The sequence below is a fragment of the Helicoverpa armigera genome, chromosome 8 (assembly GCF_030705265.1).
Source record: "Helicoverpa armigera isolate CAAS_96S chromosome 8, ASM3070526v1, whole genome shotgun sequence".
NCBI classification, from domain to species: Eukaryota; Metazoa; Arthropoda; class Insecta; order Lepidoptera; family Noctuidae; genus Helicoverpa; species Helicoverpa armigera.
In genome coordinates, this window is record NC_087127.1 from 1,719,372 (window position 1) to 1,741,989 (window position 22,618).

Sequence of the window (22,618 nt, forward strand, 5' to 3'; positions counted from 1 at the left end):
ATACTAGTATTATAAAGTTGAAGAGCCAATATTTGTGCTTGAACCCTAATTTAGGAACCTCTGGATTCATTTAAAAAAATATTTCAGTGTTAGACAGCCCATTTATTATGGAAAGCCTATTGGATCCTCTATATCTGGGTGTGTGTTGTTTCCACAGGATAGGGTAACACTGCTGGCAAAAGCTATCTGTAGCCCTTCAAGCTATTTCAATATTCAAGGAACATGACTATGCATACCAATTTTTTTTAAATATATTTTGTTTATTAGGATGGTAAATAAATCCAGAATTCCTTTATGAAGAGTATTGTTTGCCAAAAAGTTTTTGAAGATTTAGATTTTTTTTATCAGGGTAGTTACTCATTGAAGTTTGTGGTTTTTTTTTGTGAATAAGTTGGATAATGCTAGCTTTTATTGTACCTAGCCCTTTCTAATTGTTCTAACTTACACTACTGTGTACTGTGTACACAAGATATCACTATAATCATAGCAGAAAATCACAACAGACACACTATTGATAGAAAGGGCCAAGCCCCATTGGCCAGTATGAATAATACTGCAGGAAAACATAACAAAGACAGGAAACTGTACTAGCTACATTTAACCTGGCAGACTAAGCTCAGTTTTATGATAAATAACATTAACTGCTACTGAGAATCACTATACGCAAATGTTCTCAACTGGCTGCAGTCATAAAAACACATTTTCAGTTACAAAAACAAATAAGAATCCCGTAGTTTTGACGCAGCGTCGATAAGACCCACCCCTGCAACACATGGGCCCGATCACCCGATCTAACGAGCGCCTATTCTCCGAAATATTAAATTAACGCACGATTATTTACTATGATCGCACCACAAATTGTTTACAGCTAATTGTTTCAATATTGACGCGAGTGCCGCACTCACGTAATAAAAGTAACGTCTGCCGTTCACACGGTAAACAATGTTATGTTTGTAAACATAATGCCGGCAAAATTCGGTGCCAACACTTACCAAAACTTTGATGAAACGGTTCTCCAGCTCATCCCGGTCCGGCATCGGGGGCTTCGTTCGGTTCCTAGTCGACGGCTGCCGTACATGGTGACTCTTGGCCGACGCCACCGGCCCGTCCAACATTGTCTGCTCCCTTGAAGTAATCAAACCCATTTTACACTGAACACACAATCACTCAACGCGCACCACTTATAACATTTTTAAACAGCATCATGTCATTTTTATCACAGACAAAAGCACTAAAACACGATGAGTAATAAATCAACAGGTCACATCACACGTTCGCGGCGAGGCGCAAAACTAGTTCGTCGGCGACTGCGAGCAACAACAAAGCAAATTCGAGCGAAGGGCGAAGGCCGACACAAATGTATGAACTGTCAGTAACGTGAAGTTAGCAGGAAGCGACTGATAAGCACGCGTCCAATCAGAATGATGGCACGTTCAGAAACTAAGGTTTATGTTTCATTGTCCAATTTTCTACGTTATTATGATTTGCTTTCAATAAAACACAACTTTTTACAATCATGAAACAATTTTGACCAAAATTTGTCGTAATGTATTTAACAATATGTATGTAAAATAATTTAAAAAAAACTTTTACGAACTGATACGTACATATCGAATTCCGGCAAAACTGAAAATTATTTGGTTTCAAAACTCACCTCTCAAAACGAAAGTCAGTTTTTAAATAAGTTTGTTGGAACATGTGTCTTTTCGCTACATGTTTAAATTAAAAAAATACCATTACTCGATTATTCCTATTAAGAACTTCAAATCATAATAACAAAATGACGGCCAATGCTTAATTCATTAAATCGTTATATTAAATGTACACATGTATGTATGTACCATCGAGCTTAGAATTATATGTCAATATAGTTATAGTTATATGTAATATAGTTATATGTCAATGGTATGTACATAATGTGAAACGGATTGTTTGACAACCCGGTTGAGTTTAGAGAGAGTTACGAAATATGTTTCCAGATGGCGTTACTTACTCGGCGGTACTCATTGACATATATTCTGTACGTAGTACATATATATCGATGGCGGTACTTTTGTGCACGCTCCATGCTCCGGATTAACGTTCCGTTTTTTAGTTAGAGACTACGTAGATAATTGAGGCAAGCTGAATACTTTCAATTTAATTAATAGGAAATAGCCCAACCCAGAATTACATCTATATACGTCTGTACATATATGTACATACATACTTTAAAAATATCCACCATCATGATCTATTTTATTGACATCACAAAAAAGTTTTTCAAACGTCAGCCAACATAAGCCACGGTTGCAAGAGTTGCCACTAATCTTTTGAACAATACTCAGCCCCGATATGCATTTATTCTCGTTGCGATTTTAGTACCTACACACTTGGTAATCACATCTACCCACCCATAGAACTCATAGATAGCGCTCTACAGTGGCGGACCTACTGTAAAGGGTAGGTATTTATGCACTCCCCATATATGCTCCCTTTTGCACTACTCCCCTTATAAACTCCCTTTTGTAGTCCGTTGGTTGCCCCTGGCCGACTGAATCAGTTTGAAGACAACGCATTATCCATCCATACCATCGCGTCTCGGCGAAAGACTCTTGCCCACCACTTCTTACCATGACTGGGTGATTAGTGAATGGGTGGGCATCGAATGGCCTCTGTCGATCAATGAAACGAGCTTGTATTAACGCTGACTTGCACAGGACTGTTTGTGACTAGTGTAAACTACCCTGGTTGGCCTCGTTATCACTGTGTGAACATCATTATTTAGGGCAGCTTGCAGTTAAGGTAAAATAAATAAAACACCACGTTGTATTTATATAATTTATTGGTTATATATCATTTTTATGTTTTTATTCGTACAAAATTATAGCGGTAACGAGAACAAAGTTATTGCCCGTGTTCTATTAAATAATATACAATACACCAATATTTTTGTTAGCACCATTTTTTTTTATTTTTTCGACTTTTCTACAAACATACCATTACCTTATATTGCTACGAATGCATAGTAATAACGAAAAGTTTATGGTCTTTTTAACTTTTTCCATAAAACGTAATTAACTAATTTAAACAATTATTAGTTATATAATGGTGATGCGACGTACGTCTACAACTAAATGAACTTATAATAGTCACTGAAGAGATGCGCGGTGGCGGCGGTTACAGGCGCCACCACGCACAAGATAATTTGGTCCAGCTTCAACAACATTGAGTTTACACTTTTGTTAATAATCATAATGAATCTCCACATCGTCAGTACAGTCTTTGGTTAGGACAGAAGAGATATTATCAGAGATTATATAACTTAAATTTATAATATCACAAGCATAATAAATTGAAACACTTCATACTTAGGAAGTTCAGTCATACATTCATATGATCTTTGTGTAAGTAAGCTGATAAGATTCATCTACAATTTAGTGTACATTTGCATAATTGGGATGTCTAGGCTAATAGAAAATAAACTAACACCAGAGTATAGTATAGTGCGAGCTGCTAGGCAAACGAGTCTACAAGCGTGAGCTACAGTTAGACACAACCGACAAAGGGTACAATGCACCAAATACTATGCGAAGATCGTACAGTAATGTACATCGACGTTTTGTCCTACTATATATGTTACACGTACTGTTTAATACTTTCAAGGCATATCTTGAGTTTACTAAATCCACCTTAAGCTAAACTACACCTTACATTTTAATTGTTACGATCTGCCGCTCCCGAGCCTCTTACGACCGATTAATATTACAAAATACTTTATTATTGTCTCGGGAGCGAGTAGAGCGTGTCTATAACTACTAAAATCTTTAAAGGCACAATAAATGAGCTTATGGCAGCATCATGCCTACGATACGTATAAGGGACAACAATTGGAGACCTCCTGTACAACTAACGCAACGCTAGGAAGGTCAAACTGAAACAAATCAAACACTACAACAAATGCTTGTAACCTTTGTATACTAATCTAACATAATTACTCCCTATAGAATAATAACGTACCCCTCGGACTGGGAAACTTAGCATGTTATCGCTATTTACCAAATAATTTACAGGGGGCAAAGGATTTGACCGAAGATCTAACCACCACCAGCAGCAGTCGCCAAGAACTAAATCTCATGTAGCTGTACTTGCTAACTTAAGATACGACACAGTTTAGTCTACGGCACAGTAGGGTACTAGCCACCTTATGAAGGTACAATGTGGTAGATCCCAAAGTACGCTAAGATTTTACAGACTGTACAGCTGGTGTCCTTCATGCAAGGACCAAATATCTCGATAAAGCCATCTAGGTACGTGTTGGTCCTAGCTGAGCAGTACGTCAGGTTGCAGGAAACCCATCGCGTAAACAATATCTTCGCAATGTACATAATCGCGGAACACGAAAACATTTGCAACTACTAGACGTACTGTCCACAACTAGGGACTCGAGGCTAACAAAGCAACGTGCGTAAAGCGGGTGTGGGGTAGGCATTACAAATAACAATTTGCTCCCAAAATTCACTAGGTTTAAAACACTGGGGATTTTGTTCAAAACAACAACTTCTCCAAACACGATTTCACTTAGTACGATAGTACAGAAGTATTTCCGCACAAAAGGACCACAGATTCCGCATCTGACGTTCACCAAGTTATCATGCATCAGCATCATTGCATTGCTGATCTAATGATGGAGGAAGCCGACATTGTGAAGGCTTTACAAGGCCCCGGGCTCCCAGAAGACGTTGGCGCCATTGGTTTGACTACGCTAGATAGTCATGCAGCAGCTGGTGACGTAACTGCGTTATCAGCTAGTCTCGCCGGTGCCGCAGTACTGTTTGAAGATCATATCAAGTCTCCAAGGAGCAGGGTATATGCCGCGATGCTGGAGGGGCGGTTACTTGGAGGAGGGGTAGTAGTAGAGCACGGCGCAGCCCGGCAGCTGCCAGCGGCTGGCGTGCAGCTCGATGAGCTGCAGCAGCGTGCGGCGGATGGAGGGCGCGGCGGCGGAGTTGAGGAAGGCGTCGCGCACGGCCGACAGCAGCCGCTCCAGCTCGCCCGGCAGCACCGACTCCAGGTCGCGCCCGATGTACGTCAGCACGAAGAACAGGTTCTCCGTCTAAGGGGACACATATATGTAGAGGACAGTTAAGCATTGTATACAATAGAGGCAATGAAGCTAAATACACAGGAATCGAGGAATCTTGGTTAGACTGGTGGCAGACTTACTGGCTTCTGACTACCCGTAACGAGTGCTAAGAAGGATGTTCAATGACAGACAATGTGATTTCTAGTAAAAATTAACAATGTACTTACATCGCTGGCAGAGGGCACGGGCTGGCGGATGCAGTCCTCGCAGCACTTGCAGATGAGCGTGAGCAGCACCTGTCCGGGCTGCGCGGAGGCGCCGCGGCGCTGGATGGCGCGGCGCCGCAGCTGGCAGTACATCTCCAGCAGGAACGACAGGAACGCCATCAGCCGCGGCCGACCACCGCCCACTTGCGAGCCCAGTAGCTGGAATATTAAGTTGTGTTGTCAATTGAATTGGTTGAAGCTTTCGATTGTGTTGATCATGTTCGTTTATCTACACATACCATAACATACACGTGCATACATTTATAAATAGTGTACATATGTGTATGCCTACAGAACCATCTCAATAAATTGGTTTTGGTGTTCATCGCATAATTATAACTTTTATTGAGACTGGAATTTAGGGATACCTCAGGGTTAAATATGCGACCCACTTTACTTTTTCGGGTTAGAGCTTGAGAAGATCATTTTCTCGTCTTAGAAAAATATATGAATAGGAAGTGACTAAGGCACTATTTTGTCATTTTAATATGCCGTTAAAAAATGAATCTGACCTATATGCTTTATTGCTATTTATTTCATTGTCATACGATATTATTTCTATAGAATGTTATTTTCTTGCCCCACCTTGTCCCTGTCGTGGTACCACTGCTGGCAGGTGTTGAGCAGCGACTCGAGGAAGGTCTCGGTGCTCTCGCGCTCGACGACGGCGATGCAGCGCCGCGCGGCCGGCAGCGCGTAGCGCGGCGACTCCACCGCGCGAGACACCAGGTGTCCCACCGCGTCCATCAGCGTGCGGGCGCAGACCGCGTTCGGGTCTGAGGGTACAGGGAACAAGAGATATAAGTGATAGTTGGAAATTAGTGGTGTCTAAAACATAAAGAATCTTTTCAGAAACATTGCCGTATACAGGGCATCTGAATCATGGCTTAAGTAGTGATGTCAAGAACATAAAGAATCTTTTCAAAAACATTGCCTTTTACAGGGCATTTGTATCATATCCAATGAAATACGAAAAACCCACATCTGAAACCATTTTAATTGGCATACAGATCACACAGCCCAGCAGCTTTTGCCATCGGCAACGAAATTCAATAATTTCTTTAGGGTCTCCTAAAAGACTCCTCTCTCTTGAAAAGTTTAAGTTAACAATGTTCTTGTATTTTCTACTCACCTTCGAGAGCCTTATCGATACACTCCTGTATCTCTGGCGGGAAGTTGCCCAGATCGCCTGCATCAGCGGCAAGTCCTAACGCCGCCATGCCACTAGCCAGTGCATCTGCTGACGTTAGAGACTTGGAGCGCTTCAGGCCCGGCGTGAACGACTGCGGTCTGATGCTCTTGCCGTTCCCGTTCGTCAGCGAGGACGGGGGAGACTTCTTCTTTTCCGGAATGATAGCTTGCTGTGGCTGCAACTTGAAGTGGACGCGTGGTCCTCCCGCCTGAAATGTTATTCGATCAATTACAAACTCTATATCTATACCCACAGCTCACATTACCTACCGTGAGGTCTGGATAATAATTGTGATACATACATTATGGCTAAGTAGGTACATTGTCAGTAATAGTCGGTTCTCATAGCTAACTAGCAATTAGCAATCTGACAGTAAAGTTAAGTAATCTACACGTGAAGCAAGTAGATAAAGCTGTCAACAATGAAAACTCTGGGAAAAAAGTGGAAAAATTATCTCAATGGGCAAGACGACAGTAAGACGGAATCATTAAAATATTGTGTTTAACTGATAAAATATTGTGTATGTATGGTGGAAAATGTCTCCATTTTAAGATTTAAGACGAGATTATTATTTTATTTGAGAAAATAAAATTACAAAATACTGCCATCCGCCATGTTTTTTAAAACGCCAATCACAGAGTGTTACGTCAGCCCTTAGTAAATACTGTCACTGTCACCGAATTTATTTCGAGTTTCGGCTATCTCTTGAGTTTTATCAGTGTTTAAATTGACTAAAAGTAGTATCATAAGATCTATATCGGTCTTTTGCTTACTTACTTAAATTTGCTTTACTAATTAAGCCATGGAACAAGGATTTACTAAGGCAAACAGTTCTAATTTGCCTCGAGTGGATTTGTTAATGTTGGGAGAGTTCCTGGCGTCAAACAAAGATTTCTGTTCAGCAGAATTCAGAAACGTGAAAACTGCAGCGTAAGTACTATTGTTACTGTATGAATTTTTTTATAAATTTAGAAGATATTTTGTAAAATATCACTTGATATATTAAGTATTTGAGGTTATGTTTTCGTTATGAGAATAGGTTTTGTGTATGTAATCTACGATTAAGTATGTAACTCTATATTTACACACCTATTTTTTTGTTATAGGTCTTCCAGGCCGTCGTACGGTGATGATGCCATAAGTTATGTCCAGTTAAAACGCGATGGCAATCTGTGCGTGGTGAAGTCAAAAATCTGTCCAGAACACAAGGTCCATGGAAAGTTATATGGAGTAACATTAGTAGTTGACGAAGTCAATGAGACAGTTGTTTCGGTGGATTGCCACGACTGTGTTGCATCACAAGGAGGCTGCAAACATGCCGTGGCTTTTCTTATGTGGGTGCATCGCAGGAGTGAAGAACCATCTGTTACATCAGTTGAATGCTACTGGATGAAATCCAAGCTATCAAAAGTTGGGACTACCATAAAATACATGACAGCAAAAGATTTATCTGATGCTAAGCCTAGCTTGCCATCAAATAGTGTAGTATTAGACAAGTTTATCGAGGAAGGGAGGAAAAGGCAACTTCACAATTGTGAATTGATCAAATTTCAGGAAGATTATGTGCCTGATAAAGTGATTACATTCTCCATGCACAAACTAATATTAAAATATAAGGAAAAATCCTGTGACATATTCTTGGAAAAGCTTGTATTAACCGATGCAGATGTTATACTTATTGAAGAAAAAACAAGACAACAAAATAAAAGTAGTGTTTGGTATGAACTAAGGTATGGTAGGATTACTGCTTCACGAGCATATGAATTCACCAGATGTAATACCAATGATGGAACCTTGATTGCTCAGATAATGGGTGGAAGAATCCCAGACACACATGCAATGAAACGTGGCAGAATGTTGGAGGATGAAGTTAGGGAAACAGTTTCATCTAAACTCAGAAAAACAATAAATAAATGTGGCCTGTTCATCAGCAAAAAATATCCCATGATAGCTGGATCACCAGATGGGGTCTGTGACGAGAGTATAATAGAAATTAAATGTCGGATAAGTACTAAGACTCTCAAAAATTATGTTAATAATGGGAAACCAACCAAAAAATATTATGCACAGATGCAGTTGCAAATGTATTTGTCTGGTCGTCAACAAGGCTACTTCTGTGTTGCAGATTGCAATTATAACATAAATAAAAATATAAATATAATTTGTGTGCAATATGTTTCAGAATTTGTTTTAGCCTTAGTCCATTCATGGAAGCATAATGTGTACCCACTATTGTACCAGTGTTGTTTAGTTAGTCATAATATGTAAATAAAACAAACAAAGTTAATTAGTGCTTTTATCTTTTCCTATTTAATTATGATCATACAAGAAGAGGTTAAATAATCATAGGTTCTAATTTGCTCCTTTGCTCCTGAATTTGTGTGTGATGTAAACTTGGATGGATTTATTTGCAGACTTATTTTTCTCTTGTGTAATACTTTCTGTATTTCCATGCACAGCTGAAAAGCAAACACATAAATTAATATTTACTTATAATTATAACCCCATAATTAAAACTCAAAGAAATTATTTGATTTTAAAGGTGTTCCATAATGAGATACACATATATAATGAGATATTAGTACACACATTTAGTACCTCACACATAAAGTATTAGTACCCATATTGTTTATTATAATTGGACGTAGTTATGCAGAAACGTTCCAACCCACAAGTCACCTGAAATCGAGTTATTGTGATTGAACAGCCTAAAATTTAGCATATGGTTATCTAAACTCAATATAATTCAACAATAAAACCTCTAGTACCTTTACTAGTTAGAATAAAAAAGAATACAACTGAAACGCGTAAATGCTTATATCACAAATTCGAGTTGAATTTGAGATATAAGCATTTACGCGTACAGTGGATTGGAACGTTTCTGCATAACTACGTCCAATTAAAAATTAGGTACTACTATTAACATGCGATACAATTTACATAAACAGAATGTAAACTTTAATGATTTACATTTTATACAGGTTTTTTACTTCTAGTTCTTTTAGTTGTTGTTCTGCTTATACATTACAAAGAACCATACATTCAAAATTGATTGATACCTGAACTTGATGATGTCTCTCCAAACTCTATAGCTTTATTTACAATACTTTTATCTTCCAGATCTTTTATAGAATCTTGAATTAATTCCTGTCTTTGCTTTTTTTACAGTATATGGTCGTTCGGTCATATCAGATGCTCGTTTTCTCCTATCTGCTTGGAATTCAAATTTAGTGGGTATACACCCTGGTTTCATTCGAATTTTCGACGCAGAACCCATTATGTGATATTCCATATAATTATCCATATCATGTGGCAACTGGAAAATGAATAAAGTAATCAATAATCAATTGTGAATATAAAGTCGATAAACAAGCTCTATACATTTCGAGGTTAGATTTACTACCGAATACCTAGTATGTAATTAATGTTTAGTTTGTAAAACAATGTCGCAGAATATTATGAATATAAGGAATAACGTTAAAACTTACGTCAAAATGATCTACGCAGAAATAAATAGATGTATCAAGACGAACAGCTTTAGGATCTCGCCGTGCAAGAGTTAGCCACTTACATCACATCGTTTTATCGTTTGGCACGTAAATAAACACTTTGTTAGGGGTTTTTATTGACGTATTAGTGCACTGCGGGACCGCACACCACTTACATCCTTTAGAATTCATATTAAAATAATATTTAATATGTTTTATTTGTTACTCGACTCTAATGTTTACAAGTTTGCTAAGGATTGACGTCACAGCAAATGTCAACGTCGGTGACTGCGTTTTGGCGCGAATAAATGAACATTTCATTAAAATTTAATTTTTTTCAATAATTATTTAATAAATTACAGAAATATTATATTTTTTAGAAATAGTAGATAGTTAAGAATATTTTAAAACACATTTTCAAAAATTGTCGTCTTGCCCATTGTGCTAATGATGAACGACAAGTCTTGCAACACTATTTCGGGAACATTGACTTATGTACTATGAAAATGAAGTACTGTACTCGTTTTACCATGGTCCTGTTATGATTTCAAGATAATTCTTTCTTTCTTTCTTTTCTTTATATTAATATCTCTAAAAAGTTGCACTGATGTGTGATCACGTTATTGCTAGGCTGTTATTATAAGCGAGGACTTTTAATTGGCTCTCTATCGACTATGACTTCCTTTTTTATTTTGTTTTTGTTTAGCTGTAAGTTCTCCATAGTGTACTAAATAAATAAATAAATAAATAAATAATTTGAGAGTAGGCAGTAAATAATGCAGATTATCAAATGACAAGATTCGTTGAGTTTTCCAGTTACGGACTTATATTGTAATTGCTATTTTTGTGCTCTCAGATCCATAGCGGGTCTGTGGGATTATTCGAAAGATTTACCGCGGTCCTGGTACATAAAAGGCCTATGAAGGAACATGATGGGTTTTAGTCAGTAAGAGTCTGATACTCCCTCACGCTTCTTACCTACAGCGGGAGGAGTCATTTGGTGATTTCCCATAAAAAAAGGTCCATAGTGGGTATACCTGCGCGTGCGGCACGTTCCCGCTGGAGGCGCTGTTGAGCAGCGCGTGCGGCGGCATGACGGGGCGGTAGTGCGGCGGCACCTGCGCATGCAGCACCGCCGAGCGCGAGTGCTGCAGCCCCACGCTGGCGTACCCGATGCCCATCGCCGGCCTGCAATAGCACAACACATACATTGAAAACTCTTTCTTTGAGAATAAGTATAAGGCTGCCCACCCCACGTGAGACTTCTTGTAGGACAGATAATGGACCAGATTTTTTGCAGGACTGATATGACTGGATTTTCTGACCGACTTCTTGCAAGACTGACTTTTTTTAACAAGACAACATTCTTATAGGTTTGCGAATCTCATCCATAGGTAGATAGGTAATCAAACGCATCAGTAATTAATCCCAGTCTCCGCACGTACGGCATACATGCATATTATATAACGCAGGTATGTAAAATATATGTCCGTACATAAATACATATGTGTCATGTACCTAATGTGACAATACAACGAGATCGTTTATCTATGTACAAATTACAATGCCAACCTCGGCGCAGACACGACCGCGTACGTTATCTAGGTATTACACGGATTAGCAGCATCATGAAAAATCAACATCGTATGAAATACACATTACATAAAAGTAGGACACCTAGACGCACTTAGAAGTGTCTGCCTATAAATATGTCTAAAAGACTGAAATAGGTATGTACATGTCGAAGGATGAAAAAGCTACGGTTCTTAATTCAGATGAGGCAGCTGAAAACAAGAGTTTTTTCTTCGAAAATTGAAACGAAGCAATTAAGAGGCCCGGAAATAAAAGAACCATTTTTGGAAGATTACGAGCTGAGCTTTAATTTAGACCATAAAATCAACTATCGCGTAATTAAGACAAAATGCAAACCTTCCCTAACTAGTTTACGGGATACCTGGCCTTAATTGGGGGCCGGGAATATACGCAGTAACCAGTCTAAGCATAAATATCTCGGTATATTTCACGCTAGGTTCTAGCGACAACATGATTTCCTTTAGCTTCTGATTTCTAATACCTGTAGCCTTGAATTTCTAATATTTCACAGGAACACTAGGCTAATATCTAGCATGCACGTTGTTATTTTATTTTGCAACTGTTGTTAGCAAATGATGTAACAAAAATTGCAGCACCGGCCTGCATTTTGTCACACATGTTGAGTATGATGTCAACTATGGCAAACTGCGGTCATTCATATTCAAATCAGTATTAGGAACTACAAGAGTATTGTTTTCAGAATTTTCCTCACCAAAGATGAATTCTTACAGAATATATATGCACGAGGAAAAATTAACAGCTCCCATATGGAGAGTGTGGTGTTGAAACGTTTTAAAAGTGATATTTCAATAATAAGAGTGCCAAACGCAGCTGCCATTACTATTGTTATTCATGGTGGACAATGGCGTCCAGTGGCGCGTGCCCATAGCCACGGGCATAAACCTCATAAATAATAAGTGATCATTGTCGCGATGCGCGCACCGAGCCCGTTATGGGCGCTCCACTCCTGCGCAATGCCACGCAAATTGTTTCATTAAGTTAGGAAATGGCGGCGAGGATTAATCATTGACTCATTGTGGGTATGAATAAGTGCTTATAGCAGGATTGGTTTATACTATACTGTAAATAAACCAATATTTTTTTAGACACATCGGTTACCTTTGACTTTACGTAAATGATAGATATTGGTTGAGTTGCCAAAAAGATGTTATCGAAATCAAAAACCGTATAGATGGAAGGACCAGGGAGTCTTTGTAAGTGTCACTGTCCTTCAATACAAGCTTACTCTGGAACGACTGACTGTAGGTACATAAGCAACGTAAATGCATTATTATGCTCCAACAATGACCTCTCTCGAGTTATCCAGTTACTGGACACCTACGTCCTGAATGTCACTGAACTTGAAAATATCATAATGATTTAGGTAGACCTGCCACTGGGTTTCATCCTTGCTTTCTTATTAATATTGTAAGAGTGAGAAAAGACAATACCTAATAATAATATCTGTAAAGGGCGAAGAGAATAAAAGTGTGTTTCCCAGCGCCAACTCAAGAAAAACCTAACATCGTTCTAACCAACTTCTGTCCCTAGCTTAGAATTATAACTTGTCTTCAAACCCTCCTACTTCCATAAAACTTCACCAATTCTCGTTGACAGTTAACCTATATACTCTATCCCCCTTCTAACACCTTTCCGCCGGCCTATTTCTCATCGGAAAACCAGACGGTATGTCTCGAGACCTGGCGTTTCGTAACAGATGCTCTACCAGTGGCAATAAAGTGACGTGGTTCAAAATTGGGGCAAGTGGCATGTCCTGTGCTGCACTATTGTCGCCTGACAACCGCGTGTTTATCTACTTTATGCCTTAAAGCACGTGATGTATTTGAACTAGAGTTGAATGGCCCGGTTGTGTAATAAACGTATGATATGAAAATTTTGCAATTTTGTTACAAGGCAAAGGTTTTGACCTTAAAGGTCTCAGATTCATAGATGGGGATTGTCAATATGGAGCAGGAAACTAGGATAAACTAGTCATAAAGGAGGATATGCAAATACAGGCAGGAATGCAAGATACTTTCCAATCACATCTACTTATGGAACAATGTCTTATCTAGGCTATTGGTAATAATCGGTTCAATGAAAGGTTTTGCGGTTTCTCATTTCCTTTCGTAATTTACTTTCTAGCTAGTCGTGAGTTCTATACTCCATCCACGGAAGCAAGAGCTAAAAGGTAAACAAAGAATGACAGTTTTTCAAGATGGCGTTTTAACCCGACCGATGACAAAACGTCACATTTTTGTGTAAAATGTTCGCAGTATGTGATTTTGTCATCGGTCGGGTTATACCGCCATCTTGAAAAACTGTCATTCTTTGTTTACCTTTTAGCTCTTGCTTCCGTGGATAGAGTATAGTATTTTCATTTTTAATGAGAACCGATGAAAACCACGTGTTAGTCTTTCATAAATCTCATTAAAGCTAGACTGACACTTACTCGACCACCGGAAGACATGAATTCGGAGAAAATATTTTATTATCCATCATGACTCCATTAAAATTATATCGAGTGAAATCCACGAGGTAGCAGTCCCGACTGCCAAGGAAAACTCAAATGCTTTCAATTTTATAGCAGTTTCGACACTTTTACTTCACTCAATCTGAAGCTAAAATTAAATGCTCAAGAGTATTCAATACGACGCTGTCTGCAAGGCTGTTAAAGATTAAGACTGCTAGAATTGAAAAAATCGTTTATTTTGAGACACATGGAAAACTGACAACATTAATTCCCACACACTAAGATAAGCCCCGTGGCGGGTAGAGAAGAACAACAGAAAAGTAACAATAGTCACATAAGTGAAAACAAACCAAACACAAATGTTTGAAACCTAGAGTTTACAGATGGTGGTGTTGCTGTGGATTCTCACAATGATCAATTAAATATCAATACAGGGTCATAACATGCAGTGGATATCTGATACCTACGTGTGGTCGGTGTGGGACAAAACTAAGGCAATTACGTATAAACAAGACACACTACACTGGCGCTCACGTTACAGCCAGCATTCCGTGACTCACGCGCGACTGCACGCCAGCGCAACTTTTCTACGTACATCATGTCGGTGTCTTCACAAATTTTATCGTTATTAATGCACCAATTTGTTTAAGAAAGTTTTAATGCACTTGCTGTGTTCGTGTAAAGGATATTTAGAAACTGATTCGAACACGGAAAGGGATCTGTCGACACGGCGTGAATACACCTGTGTTGACAGCATTTGCATAACATTCGACAACTGCCAACCATTTTGAGCGGCTAGTAGGCAAACTGCGCTCAATTAGTGAAAATGTAAAACTTAACGAATGAAGTCATATTTATAAACAGAATAAAACTGAGTGGTATTTCGACCTTGAGATCGAATAATGACAAGTCGACAAAACATTAGAATTATCTCTAAAGTTAGATGAGAATGACGTAAGAACAGTTCTATTGAATGGCTCCTCAGAGGGAGTGTAGTCTGAGAAATAAATCGTCGAATTAGGAGGAATAGTTTAAAAGGTGATAGGACAGGCAAATCAAAAAGGAATCAACATAAATGATAGAAGATCTGAGTGTTGCGGTGAGTAATGAAAATGAATCTTTGAATTAGCCGAACTGTTCGGAAACTAACCACCTACGTAATTTTATCACACACCAATGCGATGCCAAAAAATAGTAACGTGCTTCCTATTAAACGCAGATAAACTTCTTGTAATTTTATTAGTGTTCATTCTTCGGCGTGATGAAAGTATGAAATAACAGCTAATCTTTGCACTAGGTGTTTAATAACTAACCAAATCGAATCAACAGGGAAATTATGATCTGAACATAGGTTCATAGAAAATGTACAAAATGTAGAGCGCCTACCTAAGGCTAATGAGTAGGTAAACAAAACTTGCTGAAACGTGGCAACACACATAATTGAGTTTGCCTGAGAATCAGGTTTAGATAAAATTGTACTATATTTAATAGACAATGCACAAGGAAAGATAAGAAAAAAACTCTTTTATATCAAAACATGTACCTATTTACTCATCAAACATAAGTAAGACTGATTACAATGGCACATAACGATCTAAATTAGACCAAATCTTGTGTCAATAAACGTCCGGTACGCGTTTTGTACGTATCCAGCGTACATTGCTGATTCTTTTGATAAGCGAAACTCACCGCATGCTTACAATTATTGACTTACGAGTTACTTTGTTTTCATCGTTTTGCATATTGCAAACTGCAATTAGAATATGCTTTTTTAAATTATCGAGCAGATCAGAAAGATTAGAAGACGTATGTCTGTGGAAACAAACCGGGTTATCAAAGTCAATGGTGCTTGCGTCCGCCCATCTCAGGACCAACAAAGGACCATTAAATATAATGTAGCAAGACTTTGTCCTCTTTACGCCAGTCATGTCAATTTCAGAGTTGAGCTTAAGTGGCCTGAACAATTCCGGGAGTTAAACGAAGTGGTCACAGTAGAACAGTTGACTAATCATAAATAGTAATGAAAATACTGTATTTACTCACAAGTCCGACGTAGAATATCTTCCACGAACCATTTTCACAACAAATCTCCGTTCAATAGAGGCTAGCAATCACAAGACATTTCCACTATATCACGCTCGTCATCGCACTGTTTGTTTAAATCTTGATGTTTACGCGAGCTACAATAAAATTTATCACTACCTTCAAATGCAAATCTCAATGCAAACTTGGCAATACTGCCGACGAATTACGTCTCATTTCACTCTTAGCATCAGAACTTTATTAATAGAATCCGGTATCCGCGCACATCCTATCGTGAGCTTACACTTTCCAGCGCGGTGCATAAACTCCTGGCCAAGTGGGCGATTTGTCGGCGGATCACTCACACGGCACTGTTGAGATTTGTACTCAAAAATACGGAGTGTACGAGTCAAGTTCGTTCGGAGGCGTTCGCGTTATAATTTGGTCGTTGTTTGGTCGCGGTCGTGTCGGGAACTCCGCGCGTCTCCCGGCGCGTGCGCGGACTGCGCGGGGCGGCACGCTCTTCGGCCCGTTTTGGCGCGCGCGGGCGTGTTCGCGTCACCGAAGCCAAGAACAAAGTGATAACAAAAACTCTACAATTGATACTACGAGTCTATGTACCTACGCGTCTCGCACATCACAGTTTCGCACATTGTTCCATAAATTTTTGTTTTGTCTCTTCTGGAGCGGTGCCAGCACAGACCATCGCTTCCAGTCACGTTACTACAGTTGATGAGAAACAAGCGGTACAACTCGACCAGACCAAGGTCAAAAACCGTGTGGACGGCGGAAAATTATCTGAAATCTTATTAAAGCCGGCACGGGGAGGACTTTAGTTCATAAATTAGAACTCGAGACTACCTAAAAGCGTGGCAAGTATTAAACAGATGCAGAGACAGTTAGTGCAATGGAAAAGTTCACATGATGCAAAGTCAAGGTTTTGTCTATTATAATTTTATACGACATAGTACACTCCATGCACGTGGCAATTAAACTGCTGTGACGGAGTTGAGCTGAACGTGTCGTCAAGATTTTATCACACGAGTGGGTGCAGCAATTACGAGTTTGGTACCGGATCCAGCATAGCTCCAAGCCAAATTGTTTGGAGTTATTTTATAAATAGAGTACAAGTAATATTAAGATTTGGTAATTTGCACGCCAAATTGGCAACAGAAATATTACAGAAGTTGATAGTTTAATTATAAATGAGTCCAATACGAGATCTCCTTCATTTAGTTTCAGCAGATTGGTACACAAATAAGAAAACGATCCAAATATAAAATAGACAAACTCACCTATTGTGAAGGTCGGCAGGCTTGGCCATGGTGAACTCCTTAGCGTGTACATTGAGCTTGTTGGTGGAGGCAGGTGTGGAGGCGCTCGCTGCTGATGTGGTGGTCGCGGTGGCTCCGGAGGTAGCTGCCGTGGTCGCCACGCCGTCTGTGCGGACACCTGGTGGTCAACGGTGGGCGTCAAGAGAAGAGGGAGATAGGACAGATGCTGTGTACTAGGTTATTGATGGAAGACAGTCATAGATGTTCAGTATCTCAAGTTCTAATTTGGCTGTGTATCATCGGGATGTGATCATGACAGGGCAGTGAAGAGTGAATGTGTTTTAAATGATAGAGATGAAAGAAGAGCAATAAATAGGAACGGCGCCTCATCCCTCTTTTCCGGTAGGGATAGGCAAACATGTACGTATGAATGAACAGATGGAACTTGGCCAAAACACCGTGACACACTGAGAAAATATAGACCAACTGGAAATCTAAGCAGTCACTTGTATAGCAGACAAAGTTTGTGTAAGAAAGTAGAGACGATTTAATAACAGTATTCAATCATTGCTTACAAAACATTCAATTTCAAAAATTTTAGTTCCTATTAACGCAAGTCAAATTGCTGTAAACGATATGAGTAATCTTGAAGGAAAAAACTGTCCTACTTTGCATAAAAGTCAACAGTGAACTCTAGCGTCTAGTTCAGATACAATAGATCCGTTACAGCGATTTATCGTAGGCAAAAAATCTAGAAATTGCCTCAGCTTAGGACCAGTTGACACGAAAGTATTATGAAAACATACAGAGCAAAGAAAATATAACATATCCATAGTGGTAGAAGATAAAGCAATAGGTACCTACATATATCGGTATACCTAGTCGACCTATAGCGAGACAAAAACCAAACTACGTGGAAACCATCCTTAAAACTTTGAGTTTCCTGTGAAAAACCCCAATTTTACTGCAACGTAACCGCAAACAACAAAAAAAGCATCCAAAGCAAGAATGCTTACAGATTCGATACAAGTGGAAGAGCTTGATGAAAACATTTAACGTTCTTTTGACCTTATGATTCAAATTTTTAAATTCCTCATTTCCAGCCTGTCTTGAGTCATATTCAGTCATAAACCATTTTACAGGGAAACTGCGTCACATTGCTTAGAGTTAATATAACATTTATTTTAGGATGCCGACGCGTTCAGAGAAAATGCTGTACGCAGCATTATGTCATGTATAGTTTCTCTCATCATAGATAGTTGGTAGTGATGGTACATGTTTACTATTCGACAAAGGCGTTGTAAACAAATCGAGTACTTGTTCGTTAAAAACAAGATCGATAACGTAACAACTGTGCAGACGAGGTACAGTTACTTTGATTGGTGTCCGGTGGCCGCGAGCGTCTGGTATGTGGGCCTGCCATTGGAAATATCTATTACTTTAGTAAAATTGGAGCACATTTTATGCTCTCTCGGAAGGAAATCGAATTGGAAAACGGGCTGTTGTAAACGATGATCGACACTGACTAATTTAATTGAATATTAAAGCCAAACAGTTGGGAATTGGAAATAATAGTAGAGTTGACTGATACATAGACTTATTGAAAATTAAAGACTTCCATATTGGAAGACGACAAAAACGACCTTTCATATATTCTTTCGAGAAAATTCTAAATGATCAAGCAAAGGCAGACCGCTAATTCCCCGCTGCAAATCCAGTTAGCATTCTTTACTGGTGGTGCTCTTGACCATTCCTAGGCTATAAATTGATATTAAAAAAACAATTAAAATAAGTAGCAATATAGCAACAATATATAAAATCATCACGCATGTAGCAAGCGCGAGTCTAATTGGGTAACCTAGATCATCGCGCGCCGCACGCGATCCGTTTCGCTCAAACGCACAACGCGAAACTTTCATCCAAGACTTACTGGCAAATATGTAGTTTTGATTGGATTTTATATTGTGTTAATACAGTTATTGGATTTGATATGATTTTACTGTACATAATTGATCAGAAGTTGACTGAAAATTAAGCATAAATCATATTGTATTAAACTTCTGCTGCTTTACTTCTATAAAGATGCTGTTCAATTTGAACATGTGATCACGTATGAAAAACACTGCATCTTGGCTTTTGAAATATTTCTAAGAAAATGTATTTATTTTTACAGGTCTAATTTACTTGTCGTGTTATATCATTTGTCCGAGTTCATGAAAATAGCGGCTGCAAATCAAGACATTTTAAACACAGCACTCAACAATCAAGGTGAATGACAAGCTGTCAAATTCAAAGACTAGAGAACAAACCTGTCTGTTTCACAAAACCACATGCTCAAGTTATTCAAATCCTGAAGTCCACAGCGAGCTGCCAAGAATAATATAGACATTTTTTATTTACATACAATTACTTCATTACGTACATCGTCGCCAAAACACTCGTGTTTTGTGACGGAAATACCACATCTACCGCCAAGACTCAATGTTGACAATCCGTTCTCAAACAATCTCACGGAATCACGACCGGCGTACGGACTGAACAGCTCAATGCTAATATTATGGCGATCCCAACAAGGAAACTGCAGCTACTGAATGCATTAACAAACCTGAGGCTTCAGAAACTGGTTGAGCTGCAGTCACGGTCACAGACACCGATACCGGAGTCACGGACACGGGGGAAACAGATACCGGCGACACCTGAGCCACGGGGGCGACCGGCGCGACCGCCACCGGCTGAGACAACGACTGTTTCACGATACACCGAGACATAATAATATCTCACTTTTATCACAACACATAAAACTACAAACAAACATTCGTCTGACAAACGCGTCCCGTCGCAACAAACATTCGACTGTCGACTTGTTCCAAATATGAAAATTGTTTATTTTTAATTTTGGCGCCAATTTTACGTAGAGACGCTAGCAAGCCAAGTGTTTACATTCAGCCTGTGACGAATCGAGAAGTAATGATACCTAATTGAAATCGATTACGATTGTGTTACATAAATTGCTATTAATTGAGTGCTAATCTCGGTGCTAATAATGATACTATTAAATGGTAGAAAAAGAGTGACAAAAGAGTAATATAACATTTTGTGAAATATTTCATAGCATAATTTTTAATAACCAAAGTAAACAAAAATCTAAACTTACCGGGAGGTCTATAAATTTCCAAAGTGGGCTTCCCCTTAGCATTCGTCAGAATCATGCTCCGTCGTTTCGCATTGTTGAACTGTAAAGAAGAAAACTCTATAAACATATTCGTTTGATTTTGCATGATAATTTGTGGCATAGCATAAACAAATATTGGGATCTGTCAGACATTATTTCTAGATCGACAGCTCATCATGCGCGATGATGAAACTATATTTTCATCGACAAATATAACGTAAATGCTTAGGTAGTCCGTGTGTTTGCGTAGTAGATGTTTCATGGTCCATGTGTTTGAAAATCATTAGAGTTAGCATAAGAAAAGTCGCATAAAAATGAGGGTAAATAGGTTTACTCTTTAGTCTACTTATTTTGACTTTAGTTGAATCTGTCCCAATAAAAGCTGTATTGTAAATTAAAAACAATAAAAATTAGTAAAAGGGAATAAAATCTAACAAAGAGAAAATAGCCAATAAGAATTGAGAATCTTACTTCTCTCCTAGGTATGCGCATTATCACAATTCCTCATTTATCGATTCATAAAAACAAGGTGTCAACACGAATCGATTACAAAATAATCGCACAGGCAAAGGCTAGCGAGTCATGCAGACGAGACGTAGGCGTCGAATAGCGTGTCGTGATCCTGCCTACGCGATAACTGCAATCGTACTAGAAATCCTTAGCACATACCAAGGTCTTACTAACATACGACTAATCAAATAACTCCGAACTAGGTTGAAGCAACTCTAGTCACCTAGGTTTTTATGCGTGTTTTTAACTTTTTTTAACGATGGGCTGATCTATTTTTGTTCGTCACTGAGGCCCTTTAGGACAAGGCCGTTCCAATTACAGTATACAGGACATGATGACACAGTTTTTCAGACTATTTACAGCATACTCAATAGGTAAGTGTCACATAAATGGTGTTTTACATTAGTAGACCTGACATACCTGGTTATGATGCATGTTGTGATGGGACTGCGGGCGGATGAAGCTCCGCTCCCGCATGATGACGCCAGGCGATGCAAAGTCCTGCATCCTATAGCTTCTCTGCAGCTCGTTACCAACACCAACTTGAGTCTGCATCTTGCCGATTATGATAATCGATACAACAGATATTTAGTTAATCTGTGGTACTGCCCACGGCTTCCCGCCTTTTTTGCTGGCTGCCTTTTACTTTTTAAAAGTTCACTGTATTTTTTTCTTTGGTAATTGATTGCCCGAGGGCAATTCAGTGTAGTATTTTTTTTGTAATATATATTTTTTTACCTAGCCAGAAAGCTCTACGTTAGTTTATCCTCTATAGATTATAAAATTGATAATTTACCAAAATAAATACACTAGATCAATGACTAGTATTATAGTTACATTACGCAATGTCACACTTATTATGATTAAGTATATTCTTGCTATTTACAATTTTAAAATAAACATCTAACAATACAACGGGCAATACGCGTTAAAAATGCGATTTGAAAACAGCAAAGCGATTAAAATAATGTATTAATTAGTTAAATAATCACAATTTTGGTATTGTGACGTCACGTTAGAGATCACTATTTTTCTCTTTTTATATATGCATATATAAATGTAGATAAATTACAGCCCTCTGTCGTGGCCACTGATAGAGGGCGTCTGTCGAGATTTTTTCGTTTTCTTAGTACGGCTATAATACAAGAAGTAGTGCAGGTATATTTTAGTGTCTGACAGTCACGGAGCGATTTTACAATATTTCGAGGGGCCGAGAAGAGACTTCTTCGGCGCCAACTCGAATCGTTTCGTCGTAGGGGTTCAATGAACCCTGATCTGGAACAAGCAGAAAGTACATTACAAAATTTCACATTCAACTCTTCAAAAAAGACACTCTAATAATTTAAAAAAATATTTTCCTTGATAATAGCACAGTTTTATTTAATAACTGCCAGATGAATTCAGAATTCCCAAGATTTTACAAAATCATTTCCTAAGCCTTCCATTTTTTTCTACGGCAAATTTAAAAAACCTGATCCAAGATACTGTAAATCTCTACCAAAAAGGACGCATCTATTTATATTTCAAGTGAAATCGTTTGCTCATAACAAGTTTTTTCAACTT

At 38.6% G+C, this 22,618-nt stretch overlaps 3 protein-coding genes and 1 pseudogene across 7 annotated transcripts in view; 1 reads left to right on the plus strand and 3 right to left on the minus strand.

The window, feature by feature from the left end:
• The window catches only part of Frl (Formin-like), a 70,185-nt gene extending 68,792 nt beyond the window's left edge, over positions 1-1,393 (minus strand). Inside the window, exon 1 of the mRNA XM_049837962.2 lies at positions 993-1,393. Coding sequence (XP_049693919.1) covers positions 993-1,145 — 153 coding nt within the window. The 5' untranslated portion in view covers positions 1,146-1,393. The remainder of the gene's footprint in view (positions 1-992) is intronic.
• Positions 1,394-2,806: 1,413 nt separating this feature from the next.
• Positions 2,807-22,618, minus strand: part of LOC110383068 (CBP80/20-dependent translation initiation factor) — a 34,438-nt gene continuing 14,626 nt past the window's right edge. Inside the window, exons 3-11 of one of the 5 annotated variants that reach the window (XM_064035687.1) lie at positions 22,252-22,330; positions 21,476-21,793; positions 20,528-20,606; positions 17,395-17,551; positions 11,049-11,199; positions 6,464-6,731; positions 5,917-6,107; positions 5,293-5,490; positions 2,807-5,095 (exon numbers count right to left, since the gene is read on the minus strand). In XM_064035687.1, coding sequence (XP_063891757.1) covers positions 4,874-5,095; positions 5,293-5,490; positions 5,917-6,107; positions 6,464-6,731; positions 11,049-11,199; positions 17,395-17,551; positions 20,528-20,606; positions 21,476-21,610 — 1,401 coding nt within the window. In that variant the 5' untranslated portion in view covers positions 21,611-21,793; positions 22,252-22,330 and the 3' untranslated portion in view covers positions 2,807-4,873. Of the gene's footprint in view, positions 5,096-5,292; positions 5,491-5,916; positions 6,108-6,463; positions 6,732-11,048; positions 11,200-17,394; positions 17,552-19,978; positions 20,229-20,527; positions 20,607-21,475; positions 22,331-22,618 lie in introns of those variants that run through there. The other 4 variants (XM_021343799.3, XM_021343791.3, XM_021343813.3 and 1 more) reach the window with 4 other exon arrangements.
• Positions 6,962-8,902, plus strand: LOC135117186 (uncharacterized). The gene is made up of 2 exons (XM_064035688.1): positions 6,962-7,453; positions 7,630-8,902. The coding sequence occupies exons 1-2, from the start codon at positions 7,326-7,328 to the stop codon at positions 8,789-8,791; spliced, it is 1,290 nt and encodes a 429-aa protein (XP_063891758.1). The 5' UTR covers positions 6,962-7,325; the 3' UTR covers positions 8,792-8,902.
• On the minus strand, positions 8,806-11,038 carry LOC126055784 (uncharacterized; annotated as a pseudogene).

Bases quoted from the DNA above. Each gene is read 5' to 3' on its own strand.
- LOC135117186 (XM_064035688.1), top strand. From the start codon at position 7,326: ATGGAACAAGGATTTACTAAGGCAAACAGTTCTAATTTGCCTCGAGTG. The intron at 7,454-7,629 runs GTAAGTACTATT...TTTTTGTTATAG, and splicing joins AGAAACGTGAAAACTGCAGC to GTCTTCCAGGCCGTCGTACG.